This window comes from Cyprinodon variegatus, unplaced genomic scaffold (assembly GCF_000732505.1).
Source record: "Cyprinodon variegatus isolate N-32 unplaced genomic scaffold, C_variegatus-1.0 Scaffold159, whole genome shotgun sequence".
Taxonomy (NCBI): domain Eukaryota; kingdom Metazoa; phylum Chordata; class Actinopteri; order Cyprinodontiformes; family Cyprinodontidae; genus Cyprinodon; species Cyprinodon variegatus.
Genome location: NW_015150612.1, coordinates 1,154,159 through 1,169,753, shown reverse-complemented (window position 1 = coordinate 1,169,753; position 15,595 = coordinate 1,154,159). Strand labels below are relative to the sequence as shown.

Sequence of the window (15,595 nt, the reverse complement as noted above, 5' to 3'; positions counted from 1 at the left end):
TTAAGCCCAGTAAACTTCCCATATAGATTGACAATTCTAAAGCACACCAGGTCTCCTCGGGTTTAGGACTGTCCTAGTCAAAGTCTGGACTTGAATCTTTTTTAGAGGTCACAAACAGGGAAATGAATGCCAAAACCTTTAAAAGAGGAAGAATTGAAAATATTCCACAGAAAGCTGAGCCCAGTCTCCCCCACAGTGATATAAAAGAACTTCATGCCAGTCCCCACAAACACACCTTGGGTTTAAACAGCAAATGCTCTTTACCAAGGATGAAGCATTATAGATGGTTTATTTTCTCAACAAAATGACTTAATTCTTTGGCATTAGAGCTCATTTAATGAAGTATTGCAAGAAAACTCAAAAAGTGAATATGTAGAAGGATAAATACTTTTTCGCAGCTCTCTATATCCAACCATTTTCTCCTTTTATTTAGACTAAAAAATTAAAAGCAAGAAACATTTGAAATGCAGTCATTTGTTTGATTAGGAATGGAATTCTATAGAGCTACATAAAATATTAAAGTTTAAAATATGATCAATTGGTTTTAATCAAAACCTGAAGGATAAGGAAGGAAGTGAAAGTAGAAGTCTTTCATAGTTTGGTTCTGGGGGTTAAAACTGTCCTGATGGAGGTATAACGATGAAGAAGCAGGTTTTCAGCAGCTGGTTCTACACTTTGGTACTTCTCAGGTATACGGTGAGCTCAGAGCGGTGAATCACCTTCCTTTCCTCTAAGGATTGGGTCTTCTGAGCTGCTGACCAGCGTTTCCACCACTCCCTCAGCTCTGTGGGCCCCGTGGGCCGCCGCTCCTTTATCTGATTTGGAGGAACTAGAGCGTGAGGAGTGAGGTGGTCCTCTTTGGGCAGGAACTTCCTGTTGACATTTCCATCCACGCTGGAATCACATCCTTCCAGATTTTCTTCCTTTTTCAAGCTGGCTGCCATCTTGACTGCATCTTTTTCATGGGCTGCCTCTGGGTCCTCCTGAGGAATATTCAGATTTGCAAAGAAATCAAACCCCTGCATCCTGCGCTTGTATTCCTCTAACGTAGCTTTGCAATCCACAGCCTTGGCTTTCAGCTGGAGGAACTGATGCTGCAGCTCTTTCTCATAACTCTCCTCGGCTTTCAGTTCGTTCTCCCAAAATCTGATGTGCTCCATCTCTTCTTCAGCCAATCTCTCCTGGGCTTCCTCTTCGACTCTTTTGGCTTTCTGCTTTTGCTCGAGGTCAAAGATCTGTGTGTCTGTGTTTGCTATTTGGACCTGTAGGTCCTGCAAGCAGAGCAGCTGGCATATGATGGAGTCTCTGAGTCGATTCTTTTCATCTTCGGTTACTGCGGCGCAGATTGAGCTGCTCTGGTCAGATTTGAGCTCTCGACCTTTCTTTGAGCACTTGTTTTTCTCCTTTGTGGGACTTCCGATGCAGCAGGATGTTTGATGGTCCAAGTCAGACCTCAGACTTTTCTGACTTGTGTCTGCACCTCTGCAGCTTTGATCCTGGTGTTCTTTTGTAACAAAGAGGGACAAATCTAAAGAGGCACGGCCCCGTTTATCCGTCCTCTTCTTGCTTTGCTTGTCACATGCCGTACTGTAGACCTTTCCTTTACCAAGACTTTCCAGCCATTCCCAAGCCTCTTCCACCAGAGACAGAGACTTTCTTTTAGGCGTCTTCAGGTTGTCTTTTTTCTCCTCAGCCTCTTCTCTCAAACAGGAAAGTGGCGGCAAGCTTTGACGGTGCAAACTTAGGGAGCCGCTGCTTCTACGCATTTTTGGTCCTACGTCTTTTCTTCTCATCGGCGGGCAGGGCTGGTATCTGCCGACTTTTACTCTGGCCATTTCCTCTGCGGTGGAGGGCCCGTTGTGCTGCAGACTGAGCTGCACCTCCTTGGCCTGCTCGCTGTACCTCTCCAAAGTCTCCAATAGGCGTTCATCAGGGGTCATGCACCGCTCAAAGTCTTTGAATTTCTCTCGCAAGGTGTAGCGCCCTGACTGCCCTGCAGAAGGAGATTGAGAGTACGGCTTTACCTAATATGTCTGAGCATGAATTGGATCTGGACTTAGAGGAATTCTTACCTAGAGATTGAGCCAACGCTAGGACCACTTCTTGGCACGTTGTTTCCTCTGTAACTCCACACACAACCCGTTGGATGCCGTTGACAGACACCTTCACCTCCATTTTGCTCAGTTCTTGAGCTGTAAACGAAGTGGTCTCTAACTAAACGGAGTTCTTGTTTCTGTCCAGGAGGAAGCAGCGGAGACAACTTAATGACCCCTAATTATCCGACAGTAATCAGTCAGCCTATCAAGCAAGACTGCAGCCGGACTGTGGCTGTAACATTCTCTGCCAATGCTGATGATTCTGTATAATAAAAAAATTACACAGACCTACCCGACCGTCCTTTCTGTAGAAATCATCCTCTGACCTTTTCTGTCTTGATGTAGATGTTCTGATGGAGAGGAACAGCAGGGCAATTACAGCTCATTAAAATTCCTGAAGGCAGAAACCTCAGTGGACATTTTAAGATCCCACCCATCTCACATAATTAGCATCATGGGAAAAAAAAGAACAAAAAAAAAACATCAGACCAACACCAAAGGATGCAGACACACTGGAAAAAATCAAAAACTTGATAAGTAATTTCTTTTCTTAAAATAAGTGCATTTGTTCATGGATTAAGGAGGTAAAAGAAACATTTTGCCATTTGAACAAAATAATTTACACTTAAAATAAGAAAGTACAATTGCATTGTCTTATTTCAAGTGCATTTTATCTAATTATCTTATTTAAAAAAAATACTAATACTAAAAATACTAATTCCATTGGCAAACTATCTAATTTACCTACCGGTACTCAAATGAAGGGTAAATACACTTAATTTAAGAAATGTTTACTTATTTCTAGATATTTTTTCCTGTGCAACAGTAAAATGGCAAAAAATTGAAATCTAAGTAACAATTTTTCTTAAAATAAGTGCATTTTTTCTTGAATTGTGAGACACTTTGCCAATGGAACAAGATAATTTACAGTTAATATAAGACAAAACAGATGCATTGTCTTATTTCAATTGCATATTATCTAATTATCTTATTTTAAGAGTAAAAATACTAATTCCATTTGCAAATCATCTTGTTTACCTGCTCAAATTAAGGGTAAATACACTTAATTGAAGATATTTCTACTTATTTCAAGATGGTTTTTGCAGTGTACCTCTGTTGTCTTACTGGAACTTTGAAGCTCCTGACAAAACATTTGTTTTTTATCTTTAACTCAGATAACGATTCTTCAGAATTTAAAAGTGGTTGAATTTGATGGTAAACCTTGTAGAACATGTAAGCTTCCTTCTTCTTGCTGTGCCTCAGTCCAGGGGCGGAGCTAATGAGGGCCCCCAGGTGCCTTCTGCACAATAGTTGGGGCTAAAAAAAAGGTTGCAATCCACCCATCTAGAACTTAACAGCAAACATAAATCAGAGAGAAGGATTAACCTCTAAATAGGGCAAAAGTTAAAGAAATCGATGTCAAAAAAGTGAATGTTAATATACCATGAAATAAATAAAAGCAAGATAAAATAAAGTGCCATTAAATAATCACATGACCCATTTATTTGTGTGAAAAAAAATCATAAAGTAATTAAATTATGAAACTGACTATGAAATAATAAAACGTGTCATTAAATAATTGAACACATGTTATTTAAAAAAAAATTAAGGTATAGAGGACATCTTTTATTTCCGGATGGATCATCGAAATAAATGGTCAGGCGTGTATCTGTGGTGAGCTACGGTTTCAGACAGTCAATCAAGCTCACCTTTCTCACCGCGGTTCTTTGAAAATGGCCGAGGGTCATGAGAGAAAAAGTGAATGAGAAGAAAAGAAAGAAGAGGCAGATATATCGCGGAATGTGCACAGAGCTCTCCTTGCAAAGCATTATGGGAGTTGCTGTTGCCATAGGCTGCTGCTAAAGCGGTCACTATTAACAAAGATGGTGCAGGCACCACGCTGTGGACCAACAGGGAAGTGATCCTCTGTCCGAACGGTAAGTTGTTCACTATAAAGGCCCCGCTCTGTATACTGATGGACGGATTTAGGGGTTAGGATGGACATTCAGTGACAATAAGCTTACATGAGCTATGAGAACAGCAACTTTTAAACATTGCATGGGAAATAGGCTTGTGCATGCTCTTGCACGCACATTTTTTAAAGTGGAGAGGGTGGGTCTTTTAAGAAATTCCTGCACAATGCCTTTAAATAAGGTTCATTTAAAAAAAAAGAAAACACATTTCAATTTATATGTAATTATTTCACTCTGCATGTATTCATTTTATGGCACTGATCAAACTGTTAAGACTGTTGTTGGGGGAGTTTTCACACTCTGACAAGTGATCAAAACAAGACAACGTCTTTCTAGTTTGCTGCAATAGGAAGAACGTTTTCAGCAAAAAGTGTGAACATGACTCTGGGGGGAAACATGTAAACCTTTACATCCACACTGAAAAGACGATCTAGAATTAGTAAAAATGTCTTTAAAACTGAATTTCCCCTAATTTGAGTAGATAAATGATATAGTTTCCCAATGGAATGAGTATTTTTACTCTTGAAATAAGATACTTAGATAATATGTACTTGAAATAAGACAATGCAATTGTGTTTTCTTATTTTAAGTGTAAATTGTCTTACCTGGCAAAATGTCTTTTACCTCCTTAATCCAAGAACAAATGCACTTATTTTAACAAAAAAAATGACAAATCTAGATTTCGATTTTTTCCAGTACAGGTTGTTTTAAAATATCCCTAATAATTCGAGGAGAGAGTGGAAGTCTGGGTTAGTGAGTAAGGCAAAGTGTGATCCTGACTGAAGTTGGTGGAACATCCTGATGATTTTGTCCAGTTTCCACCGAGCATCCAACCCACCACTCAGTTCTCCCCACCTCCAGCAGAGGGGGCATATTTATCAAGCATGTCGAGACAGGAAATCAACAGACCGGTGAACATTAGATAATCATAAAATCATCATGACCAAATCGTTACCCTGCTGCACTAATAGATTTTTAAGTATGTGCATTGTAAGGGCTAAATAAATTGTTTTATGATTACATGGATTGGCACAGAAACTGCACTGCAAAAAATTGAAATCTAAATAAGTCATTTTCTCTTTAAATAAGTGCATTTTTTCTTGAATTGAGGATGTAAGTGAGACTCTCTGCTAATGGGACAAGAAAATTTACATTTAAAATAGGAAAAAGCAATTGCATTGTCTTATTTCAAGTGCATATTATCTAATTATCTTATTTTAAGAGTAAAAATAATTATTCCATTGGCAGATCATTCCATTAACCTACTATAATTAAGGTTAAATACACTTGAGTTAAGAAATTTTTAATTATTTCTAGATCATTTTTGCAGTGTGTACCTGATTAGTCCATTCAACAAACGTAATTTTTAATAATTTTCAGTTTTACTTAACTAATGTTTAAGACATGAATGTGTTTTACTTTTACCATGAGCTATAATAAATTAGGATTAGTTTTCTTGAACTAGATCAGGGTCTCCACAGTTGTGAGTGGCCTCTTGGCTCTCTTGATATATGAAGTAATGAATTTTTTTTATTTAGCGTCTTGCTCTGTGCCTTAATGAAATAAGACTGGCCCAACTCTGTCCCTGCTGGTGAAACTGGTCTAGATCCACCACTGTCAGGGGATGGTCTTCTTGACATCTCTTAGGTGAAGATAGAGATATGTAAATATGAGAGACGGACCGCTAGTTGCAACTATGGCCGTCAAAGACTAAAAGCATCCTCATTTATACAGCTTTTGGCTTTAAAGGATGCATTTGTGTTATTAAAAGCATGACACATTGTATAACTTTAAAAGTCAGATAATATTTGCAAAGATCATCCTCATTTCCCATCACTACCTCTAAAAGATTTTCAGATGCAAAATACTCTTTCCACTTATAGGTGACTGATTAAACACTGCTACCGGTAAGTTAGATGACTGTAAAGGACAGGGGAGGCTGAAAAACATTAAAATGCTTTTCTGTTTCGTTTACCTTTAGAAAACTACAAAGGTACCTATGGATTAAAAGCATGACATGATTTCTAATTTTCCTTTGATTATAGCTGATTTGTTAAACTGTTTAATATTTTCCTTTATGTGTTTTTTTAATTTAATTTTTCTTTCTTTTTTCTCTGTTCTTCCTTTTTTTCTCTGTCTCTCTTTTTGATGTAATCTCTACTCTGCATGTTATGACCTATTCTGTCCTGGCTTGTTATTGTTTTTAGCAATGCTTAGATTCCCTGTTGAACTGTATTTTTGTTGTTGTTGTTGTTTTTTTCATAAATCAATGAAACAGACTTTGACTGAAAAAGAAACATGCAAAAGATGTTGTTTCTATGTCTATACATTATACCGCTCTAGCTTCCCCTATATTCATTGTGATACTTTAGAAACTTCTATGTATTTCATTAGGATTTTATCTGACACGTCAGAACAAGGAGGTTTGTAACCATAAATCCCTTTTACTCTGATTCCAACACAACCAACTGTTTTAAGAAGTCACCAGGTAATGGAGTCCAGTTGTATTGGATTTTATCAAAGTACAAATCAAGCATTTTTGGTTGTTTGTAAGAGAAACTTAGCGGACAAACAGCAGGTTAAAAACGCATCACACAGATCAAGGTTTAAGAAGTTTAAAGCAGACACAGCTTTAGACTGAATATGGAAAGTAAACAGACAAAGAAGCAGCCAGGAAGTCTATGGAAACTCTAAAAGACAGGTTCACAACTCCTGTAAAAGAATCTAAAAAGACGGCAACAGTTAGTCGTGCCCTCCACAAAATGTGCTTTCACTGAAGATTGACAAAAGGAAGGACAGAGTTGAGGGAAAGCCATAAGAAGTTTTATATCCAGTTACCCACAAAACAAAAACATAGCAATAGAGGAAATAAGCGGTCTGCTCCATTTATGAATATATAAACACACTTCATCACCATGAACACACAATCATCACTGTGAAATGTGGTTGGTGGTGACAACATGGTTTGGAGAGGATTTTTTTTTTTATTATTAGGTATGGGGAAGCTGCTCAGAGCTGATGGGGATATGGATGGAGTGTAATCCTTGGCAAACAAGTCTGAAAATGTTGCTACAAGAGGAAAAAAAAATAACCATTTGCTTTAAATGTAGATAGAGAAAAGCAAAATGTGTAGCAAAAAGAGTAATTACTAAGCAATCCTGGCCTGCCTGGACCGGCTGAACTTTATTTTAGGTTTAAATTTTGGACATTTTGAGATGACTATATGATCATAAATAGTCGTCTCATGTAGCACTAGTAATACATCATATTCGTTACCTCCATCTATCACAGTAGAACAAAGACTGATCACGATCATCCTTGGTAATAAAACCGTCCCTCTATGATGTGGCCAATCAATTCAGTTCAATTCAGTATATTTATAAAGCGCCAATTCACAATACATGTCATCTCAAGGCACTTTACAGTTCACCAGATCATACAGTCAGGTTGATTCAAAGTTTTCTATCTAAGGAACACCAGTTCATTGCACCGACTCACACTAAGCATGCTTGTAGCGACAGTGGAGAGGAAAAACTCCCTTTTAACAGGAAGAAACCTCCAGTAGAACCAGGCTCAGTGTGAGCGGCCATCTGCTGACATAGAAAAGGAAGATACAAAAGGCAACTGTAAACCAGCTGCACAGGCGGCCCGGTCCAGGAAACACAGAGGCAGGCAGACGAGCTCCAAGCCTGTTCCCATGTCAGAGGATGAAGAGAGCACATCTAGCCAATCAAAATCAGAGAAACAGGACTACACTGGAAAATGGTCTGAACTTATAAACACTAAGTATTTATGGGTAACACTAAGTGTTACTGTTTATGGGTAAATTGCAGCTCCATTTTTATACTTTATTGTACAGTTTTCCGTCATGCGATAGCAGTAAACTAAATCCCATTAAAGTTCAATATAACATATGAAGAATACTTACAGTAACTTAGAAGACAAATAAAAAAAAGAAAACTAATTGATAAGATAAGTGAAAAGTCTGTTGCAGACAAAAAGAAAGTGGAAATATCTATCACATTATTGTTACCATGAACTCTGAGCCATTGTGTTCATGGTATTAGTGTTGGTTTACAGTCAGACTTGTTCAACGTTTACAATGGGTCCATTATTTTAATGATAATATTGCTACATACCCAATGAAAGGCTGCCACATTTCTAAAGAATGCAGCTCTATTACACAAATTGTAAATTTTTATGATTTCAGGCCATTAATATTTTGCTCTAAAAAGCTCCGTAGAGTGAAATATGTGGCTTGATTGACAAATTGGTTAAAATGTCTGATTTCTATCAGTGAATCAGTCCCGCAAAGTGGTTTACAGGTATATAGTCACGCTATTTGACATTTTTTAACTATAGTCACTCACTCTGGCTGCATGCAACATTTTTATGACTAATTACAAAATACTTTTTTGTCTTTAAGCTTTGATTTTGCTCAGCAATGGAGGCTTGCAAGTGTGGAACTACCCCTGTAGTTTCAAGAATAAGATCAGGTGTAAAAAGGCATAAGTAGATGTATGATTCTAAGAGGGATAAAACCAGAGTTTTGCTGAGAAAACATTATTACTGTTGGAGTTCTCTAAAGCTGGAGCTAAAGCTCAGGAAGCATTCTGATGTCACCGCAAAGTTGATAGACCCTTGAGTACATGTCCTTACTATTAGTGCAGTTGATGTTTGCAATGCCTTATTATCTGAGGTGTTTCTTTTTTCATTGCAGCACAGTTAGGATTGATTTAGTAGCTGCACCAATGGAAACCTACTGGCTTTCTAGTAGTTCAGCTGTCCTACCAGCAGATGGCGCCACATCTGTTCATGTTAACCCATCCTCCCAGTTCTATTTAGGCTTCAAAAGGACTATGAAAACAATATCAGGACAGATAATTGGAGTATATAAACCTTATTTTATCATAATTAACTGGATTTTGGTCTTATGTTAAAGACATATAATCAGAGGCGTAGCCAGAAAATTTTTATAAGGGTGGCCATTAATATATGAAAAATTAAAATGGTTTGAATATTTCACTTGAGAGTGTTACCGTTACCACTGTCTGTATTACAGGAAAAAAGTGTATGGAGGGGGCAATGATTGGCCCCCTGTCTAGCTCCGCCCCTGCAGATAGTGTGACTATGTAGCTTTAAGTTCTCATGTAAGACAGCCAGGCGGTGCTGCAGTACGAATGCAAAAAGACAGTAGACTATAGCAATTCAATCAGATTGTTTTGAATCAAATATTTCATATCCACTGTGTGACCTTTAATTCAGTTCTTTTTTTCTAAATCTAAGTGTTCCCAGATATCTGTGTTAAAGATTATTCCCATAAGCAGATGATTAATTATAATAATCACTCAATTAATCACTCAATCTCTTTATTTAGACACAATTATGGTCCACCAACAGACAAAAACAAGAACAATAATAAAAAAAGAGGAAAAAAATATATATAAATAATAAAATAATAAATCACTGACATATAAACTAAAGCACCAATGATTCCACAAACTGGAGAAGAATCTCACTGAGCTTTGAACAGGATTGGTCAGAGTCTGAATGATGCAGTTTGCAGAGTCTGCTAATCTCCACATACATCTGTGCAGAATGTTTCCAAGCACAGCAGCGCAGGTTGGTACATTGACATTCACAAACATCTGACTTGCACTACACCATCGACTAAGCAGCATCCTCATGCCATCATTATAAACGACCTGAAGTTTATTCATATTGCTTTTCCTGTAATGCCGCCACAGGTGGGCTGTATACATTGGAGTACAGTATGTTTTAAAAGGTGCAATTTTGACAGATGCTGAGCACATGGAGAACCTCCGAAGAAGAATATTAGCGGTGATGTAATGTCCCAAATATCTGACCTCATCAGTGACCTGGAGGATGCTGGTAGACAGGGTGAAGTCAGGAAAAGATAATTTAGTGTCTTCTTTGCTCTTAACAATCTTGATGTTGCTCTTTTTTGCATTGTATTTAATGTCATGCTGTAACCCATACTGAGAGCAAACCCTTTACAGTTGCTGCAGACCAGCACTATATGGACAGAATATCACAAGATCGTCAGCATAATAGTAAACTGAAATGGTGTTTTATGCAATGAAGTTGTATGTCACCAATTTCTTAATATTTTATATTTATAAAAACAGCATAAGATATTATAATGGTTTTCTTTTTATGTTTTTTTTTTTATTTAAAGCTCTGTTGCAATAGCTTTGAATGTTTCCAAAACATTCAGTCCAGTTTGTGACAAGCATGACATGGATCAACTTGTTATTTTTTTTGAACAGTTGAGATGTTTTAAGGCTGTGGACGTTCATTTTTTATCTTTTCAGCAGGAAAAGAGCGATTACAAGTCAAACATGTAAACAAGCTGTAACTCTGCACTGCCTGTCCTGTGCATGCACCGATTCCTCAGAGCAAGCTACAGAAACAACTGTGAGAAAGAGCTAATGGTAATCTTTGTGCTCTACACCAGTAGTGGTCCTAAAAAGGATGATATGGCTCACCACCCAGGGCGCCATCTCCTCAGGGTCATCCAGACCATTAGATGGATGTGGTTTCCTTTCTGTTATTCTCATGGTGTAAAAACTAAATGCAGGAATTAACCCCAGCAGGCACCTAGCTGAGGCTGGTCTCTGATTCTACTAAATTTATTCAGATTTAGAATACCTTTGATCATCTCTTTTAATCTATTACTTAGAGTGCTCAAACTGAACTACAATGTACTAAACTACGGATATTCTTTACTGTAAACATAGTTATTCTCATAATGTCTTTGCATGATTTAAGTTTCATGTCATCATTAACTTTTGGAAGTCGTCTCATCGGCACTACATCTTTACCTCCCTCTACAGATTATCCATTGGTTTCAAGTCAGGTTGCTGATTGATTGGACTACTCCATAACATTAAAATTGCATCCATTCAGAAAAGACAAGTTGGTAAAAGTTTCACCTTAAATCTGTTGGTGGTATAAATATTTTGGGCTTTTCAGAATTTGCATATTTGATTATTTAAATGAAAGTTGCTATTATTATTAATAAAACAGGAAACCAGTCACATTAGCAGGCAGAGACCCCATCTACTTTTAAGGCTAGGATTAAAACTTTCCTTTTTAACAGAGTTTACAGTTAGAGGTTATCCTGAGTTATCTCTACTGTTATGCTGCTGTAAGCTTAGACCACTGGAGGACATAGAGACCACCTTTTATCATTCTGTGTTTATCCTCCAATTCTGTAGTTTTTGTTGTTTCAACCCTGGTCTTCATTTTCTTTTATTCCCATCATGGTAGCTTAGTCTGGTCTGTTCCTTTTTGGCTGTGACACCATCTTTTAGAGAACTATCAGCTGGGTTGCTGCCATCAAAATCTTCAAGCTGTGTCTGTTTTTGCTCGGTGTTTAGTCCTTTTTCTCTCCTAGACATATCTATGGGTTTGGCTTTTAATGTGAGTAACTGTACAAGCGCTCTTTTATCCATGAAAACTGGATCAGAGCTAATACGTGTCTTTCCCAGACCAAAGCCACATGTGGAGGTAATTTACCGTTATCTTTTCTAACATAGAAAATTTTGGATCAGTGCTTCAATGTTTCCATTTGTATATCTAATTTTGTCTCCTTGAACTGCCAGTCCGCACTGAACCTGGTTCTGCTGGACGTTACTTTCTATTAAAACTGGGTCTTTCCTCTCCACTGTCGCTGCATGCATGCTCAGTGTGAGGGAGTATTGTAGAGTTAATGACAAAATGCAGGCAAATATCTACTGTCCAGGAAGGGTGAATCCAATCAGCTGGATTTGATTTGAAAACTTTTAATCAATCTGCCCGTATTATCTGATTGAATTGTCTCTGTAAAAATGTCTTGAGATGCCATGTGTTGAGAATTGGTGCTCTATAAATAAACTGAAGTTGAATACAGTCAATTATAATTCTAAAAAATATCCTAAACTGCAATTATAAACAGGTAAGTACACACATACATATAAACCTAAAATTAAAATTTAAAAATAATCCTCCAGGGAGCCTAGTAAAGGACACAGAACCACATTTAAGCCACTCACCCTCATGGGCTGCTCTCATAAAGGTGAACTGAATCTCTATAAGTTAAAGATGGAGTGAAAATAAATCCTAAAAGTACTTTCAGGAACATTATGTATGGTGATCCCAGCACAGAGAAGTACTCAGCAGAATTCAATAGTCCTTAGCTCGTTAGCAAAGCCATCGAGGATGGAAGAAAAATGACCTGGCCTCTTCTTCACATCACGGAGGGCCTTCTTAGAAAATGTGATACAAATGTGAGATTTACAGCAAGCGAAAACAAGATGGCTACATTTCCAACACCAGAAGGACAGAGGGAATCCATCGATGGAGGACTCAGGGTGATGTTTCCTTTGATGTTTTGGTAAAAATGTGTCAGTTAAAATGATTATAATCAAGTAATCAGAAAAAAATATATATTTTTAACCTATTTAATTGTCTAATAGATGTATGTATTGTAGAACATCCAGTATCAAAAGAAATAACTGCTGTGCTTTAGGATACTGTTTACACCTTATGTAATCTAGGGGGTCTCTGTCAATGATCAGGGTAATATGAGTGGGGTGAGGTTTGATTCGCAGCTTCGTCTTTCCCGTGTAAAACGTCTCATTAACGTCTCAAGTTAACGTTCAGGAACAGTCTGATCCCATCCAGACAAAATCAAACCTTAAGATAGGCTTTCATTTTAGTTGGCCGGGAGATTTGTTCTTTTGGGTTTTTTGCAAGTTGTCTTTCCATTTGTGATTCAATTTTGTTTTTATTTAAGCAGTTTAGCAAAGTTTTTAAATAAAATGCAGAAATATTTGAGTTAAAGGAAGGGGGAAAAAAAATAAATGGTTATTTCCTGATTGTTTATACCAGAATATCTGATTTTATGTGTAAATCTGGTTATGAAACAGAGAAAACATTTTAGGAATTTACGGAGGTTAAAAAAACTTTTCAGCTACAGTTTATAACTCTTTAGGATCTATCAAAGAGAATCTGTCTTGTTGGGGTTTTGGAAACAATAAAGAAAAACAACAAAACACAAATTTTCCTTTTGGTATTTGAAAGCTGAACTGAATGGTTGGCCTTTTCTAACCCGATCTCTTTAACTAGTTGTACTGGAAGAGAACCTTTGACATTTAGGATTGCATAACTAAAAATAGATGTTCAGCGACACGTTCTCAGGCATCTCAGACAGGATGAACAGACAGCAGATGTGCTGCAAATAACATATTTTGACAAACATGATATGTGAGGAGCCTCTGTCGAAGAAAAACTAAAAATGTGGTGTTTTGTAAACTGATACAGGCTATTAAAGGGTAACAACATAGGCAGAGGAAAGAGTATTTGGAGCATTAGGGCTAATATAGCACTGAAAGCTTTTTAAACCTTTCCACATTTTTTCATTCAGTATAACTTTAATTACTTTTGTTGGGATTTGATGCAATAAATCAACAACTTGAATGTTAAACAAATTAAAATGATATATAAGTTAAACATTAAAGCATGTTATGAGTTTGGGTCCATTTCTCTGGAGTCTATAACTTGGCATCTTTTAATGCTGTGGGTCTTTCCATGAAGATACTTAACTGTTTACTTATTCGCCTGTACAAAAACCTCACAAGCTTAGTCGGATTGCATAGAAAAAAGACATTAATTTTGATGTCTGATCATGGGACATGTGACACACAAATATAGTTTGATCTAAACCTGGTAATTTTAGCCGTAGCTGTATGTTTTGTGTTGATTTAGACAACTTTTATTGTCATTTTGTATACACAGTGTGTATACAAAAATACATTTTGTTTAGTACAGCTTTTCAGGCAGTCAATGAACATTTCCAATCCATAAAGTGCAGCAGTGATCAAATGTAAACAGTGTGGGAGAAAAAACATGATGCAAAAAAAGCACTAATATGGAAGTTCAGAGCATTATTATTAGTGTTGGACAGATACCAGTATCAGGTGGGGTCCCGATCCAGCACTAAAATGGTATCGGTATTGGCGAGTACCGACAAATAGGGCACCGATACCATTTTGAGAGCCAAAAGTTTATTCAACTATCGTTTCCCATTCCAGGAAGGCAATAAAAAGTTCTTCTGGATTCACTTTGCATTAGTCTTTTTCCTGCTTCACAAAGGTAGGCAGCAGCTTGACAAAGCCATGATGGCAATTATTTTACATCCAAGTAGTATGCAGTTCTTTATATATACACACACACATCAATTTGAAACATATACTGCATTGGCGCAACACTAAATAATATATACGGTGCAAATATGCAGTATTTTTGGTTTAGTGTTATGTGAAAAAACTTTCCCCACAATGGGGAAATTCACTCTCTGCATCCCTTGGAGAGCAGTGGGCTGCCATTGTGTGGTGCCCAGGGAGCAGTGGGGGGTTAAGGGTTTTACTCAGGAACTCAGAGGGGAGGCAGTGGGGAGTTTTTTTCAACAGTTCAGCATTCTGATGGCGATGGGGAAGAAACTGCTGCAGAATCTGTTGTTAAAGCGTTACACTAGTCTTAAGTAATTTTTTTCCCCTTGCAGGTTTTCTTGCTGGATTTCCCATCAGCTCTTGCTCACTAGCCTACTGAAGAAAAGCACAACCTGGTGGGGATGTTGTGTTCAGGGTGATTTGGTGTTAGTTTTCTGCAACATACAGCATGTAGGTCATAAATTGACAGTGCTGCACACAATGATTCCTACGCCTTTCCTTTAGCGTTTTTTATGCAGAAATAACTGCTTTCCTTACTGTCAATAATTGCTGTTATTGTTTGCTATAAACCTCTCCACATCTTTTCCCCTGACCTGTCTGCTCCGTTTGTTGGTGTGTAGGACACTGCTTGCTGTGCAGCAAACCTCTGCACAGCTAGTTTGAGGTGTAATTACAGAAAGATGGACCTTATTTAATGATTAGCAGCTATCCAAGTAAATGGTTTCTCTAATTTTCATACATCAGTATAGAAGTGAAAGAGCTATTGTGATGAACATTTATCAGTAAAAAATAAAGCAATACATCATCTACCTTCCTCTTTGCTGGTCTGTTACACTGGAAAAAAGTAATTTTTTTCTTAAAATAATTGCATTTGTTCTTGGATTGAGGAGGTAAAAAAGACATTTTGCCAATGGAACAAGACAATTTACACATAAAATAAGAAAACAAACGCATTGTCTAATTTAAGTGCATTTTGTCGAATTATCTTATTTTAAGAGTAAAAATACCCATTCCATTGGCAAACTATCTCATTTACCTCCTTAAATTAAGGGTAAATACTTAATTCTTAATTTAAGAAATTTTTACTTATTTCTAGATTGTTTATCTAGTGTACACAAAAGGTTTTTCTGGGATTGAAAAAAAAAATAGAAAAATGCAAACTGTGTGAATACTTCTGTTATGATTTGTATTTAACAATTTTTTTCATGAATGTCTTCACAAACTAATAGAACAACAAAACATTGTAAGTCAGTAAAACTGATTTTGTCCCCCTCCCAGCTGCAGACAGATT

General features: G+C 37.2%; 1 protein-coding gene across 1 annotated transcript; it reads right to left on the bottom strand.

The window, feature by feature from the left end:
- Positions 1-256: 256 nt before the first annotated feature.
- On the bottom strand, positions 257-2,398 carry LOC107086714 (ras association domain-containing protein 8-like). Its single transcript, XM_015377830.1, has 2 exons — positions 2,073-2,398; positions 257-1,993 (listed from the first exon to the last, which is right to left on the bottom strand). The coding sequence occupies exons 1-2, from the start codon at positions 2,173-2,175 to the stop codon at positions 669-671; spliced, it is 1,428 nt and encodes a 475-aa protein (XP_015233316.1). The 5' UTR covers positions 2,176-2,398; the 3' UTR covers positions 257-668.
- Positions 2,399-15,595: the final 13,197 nt, after the last annotated feature.

Excerpts from the sequence above, each read along its gene's own strand:
- LOC107086714 (XM_015377830.1), bottom strand. The coding sequence starts at position 2,175 with ATGGAGGTGAAGGTGTCTGTCAACGGCATCCAACGGGTTGTGTGTGGA. Across the intron at positions 1,994-2,072 it reads AGCGTTGGCTCAATCTCTAG|GGCAGTCAGGGCGCTACACC; the intron begins GTAAGAATTCCT and ends CTCCTTCTGCAG.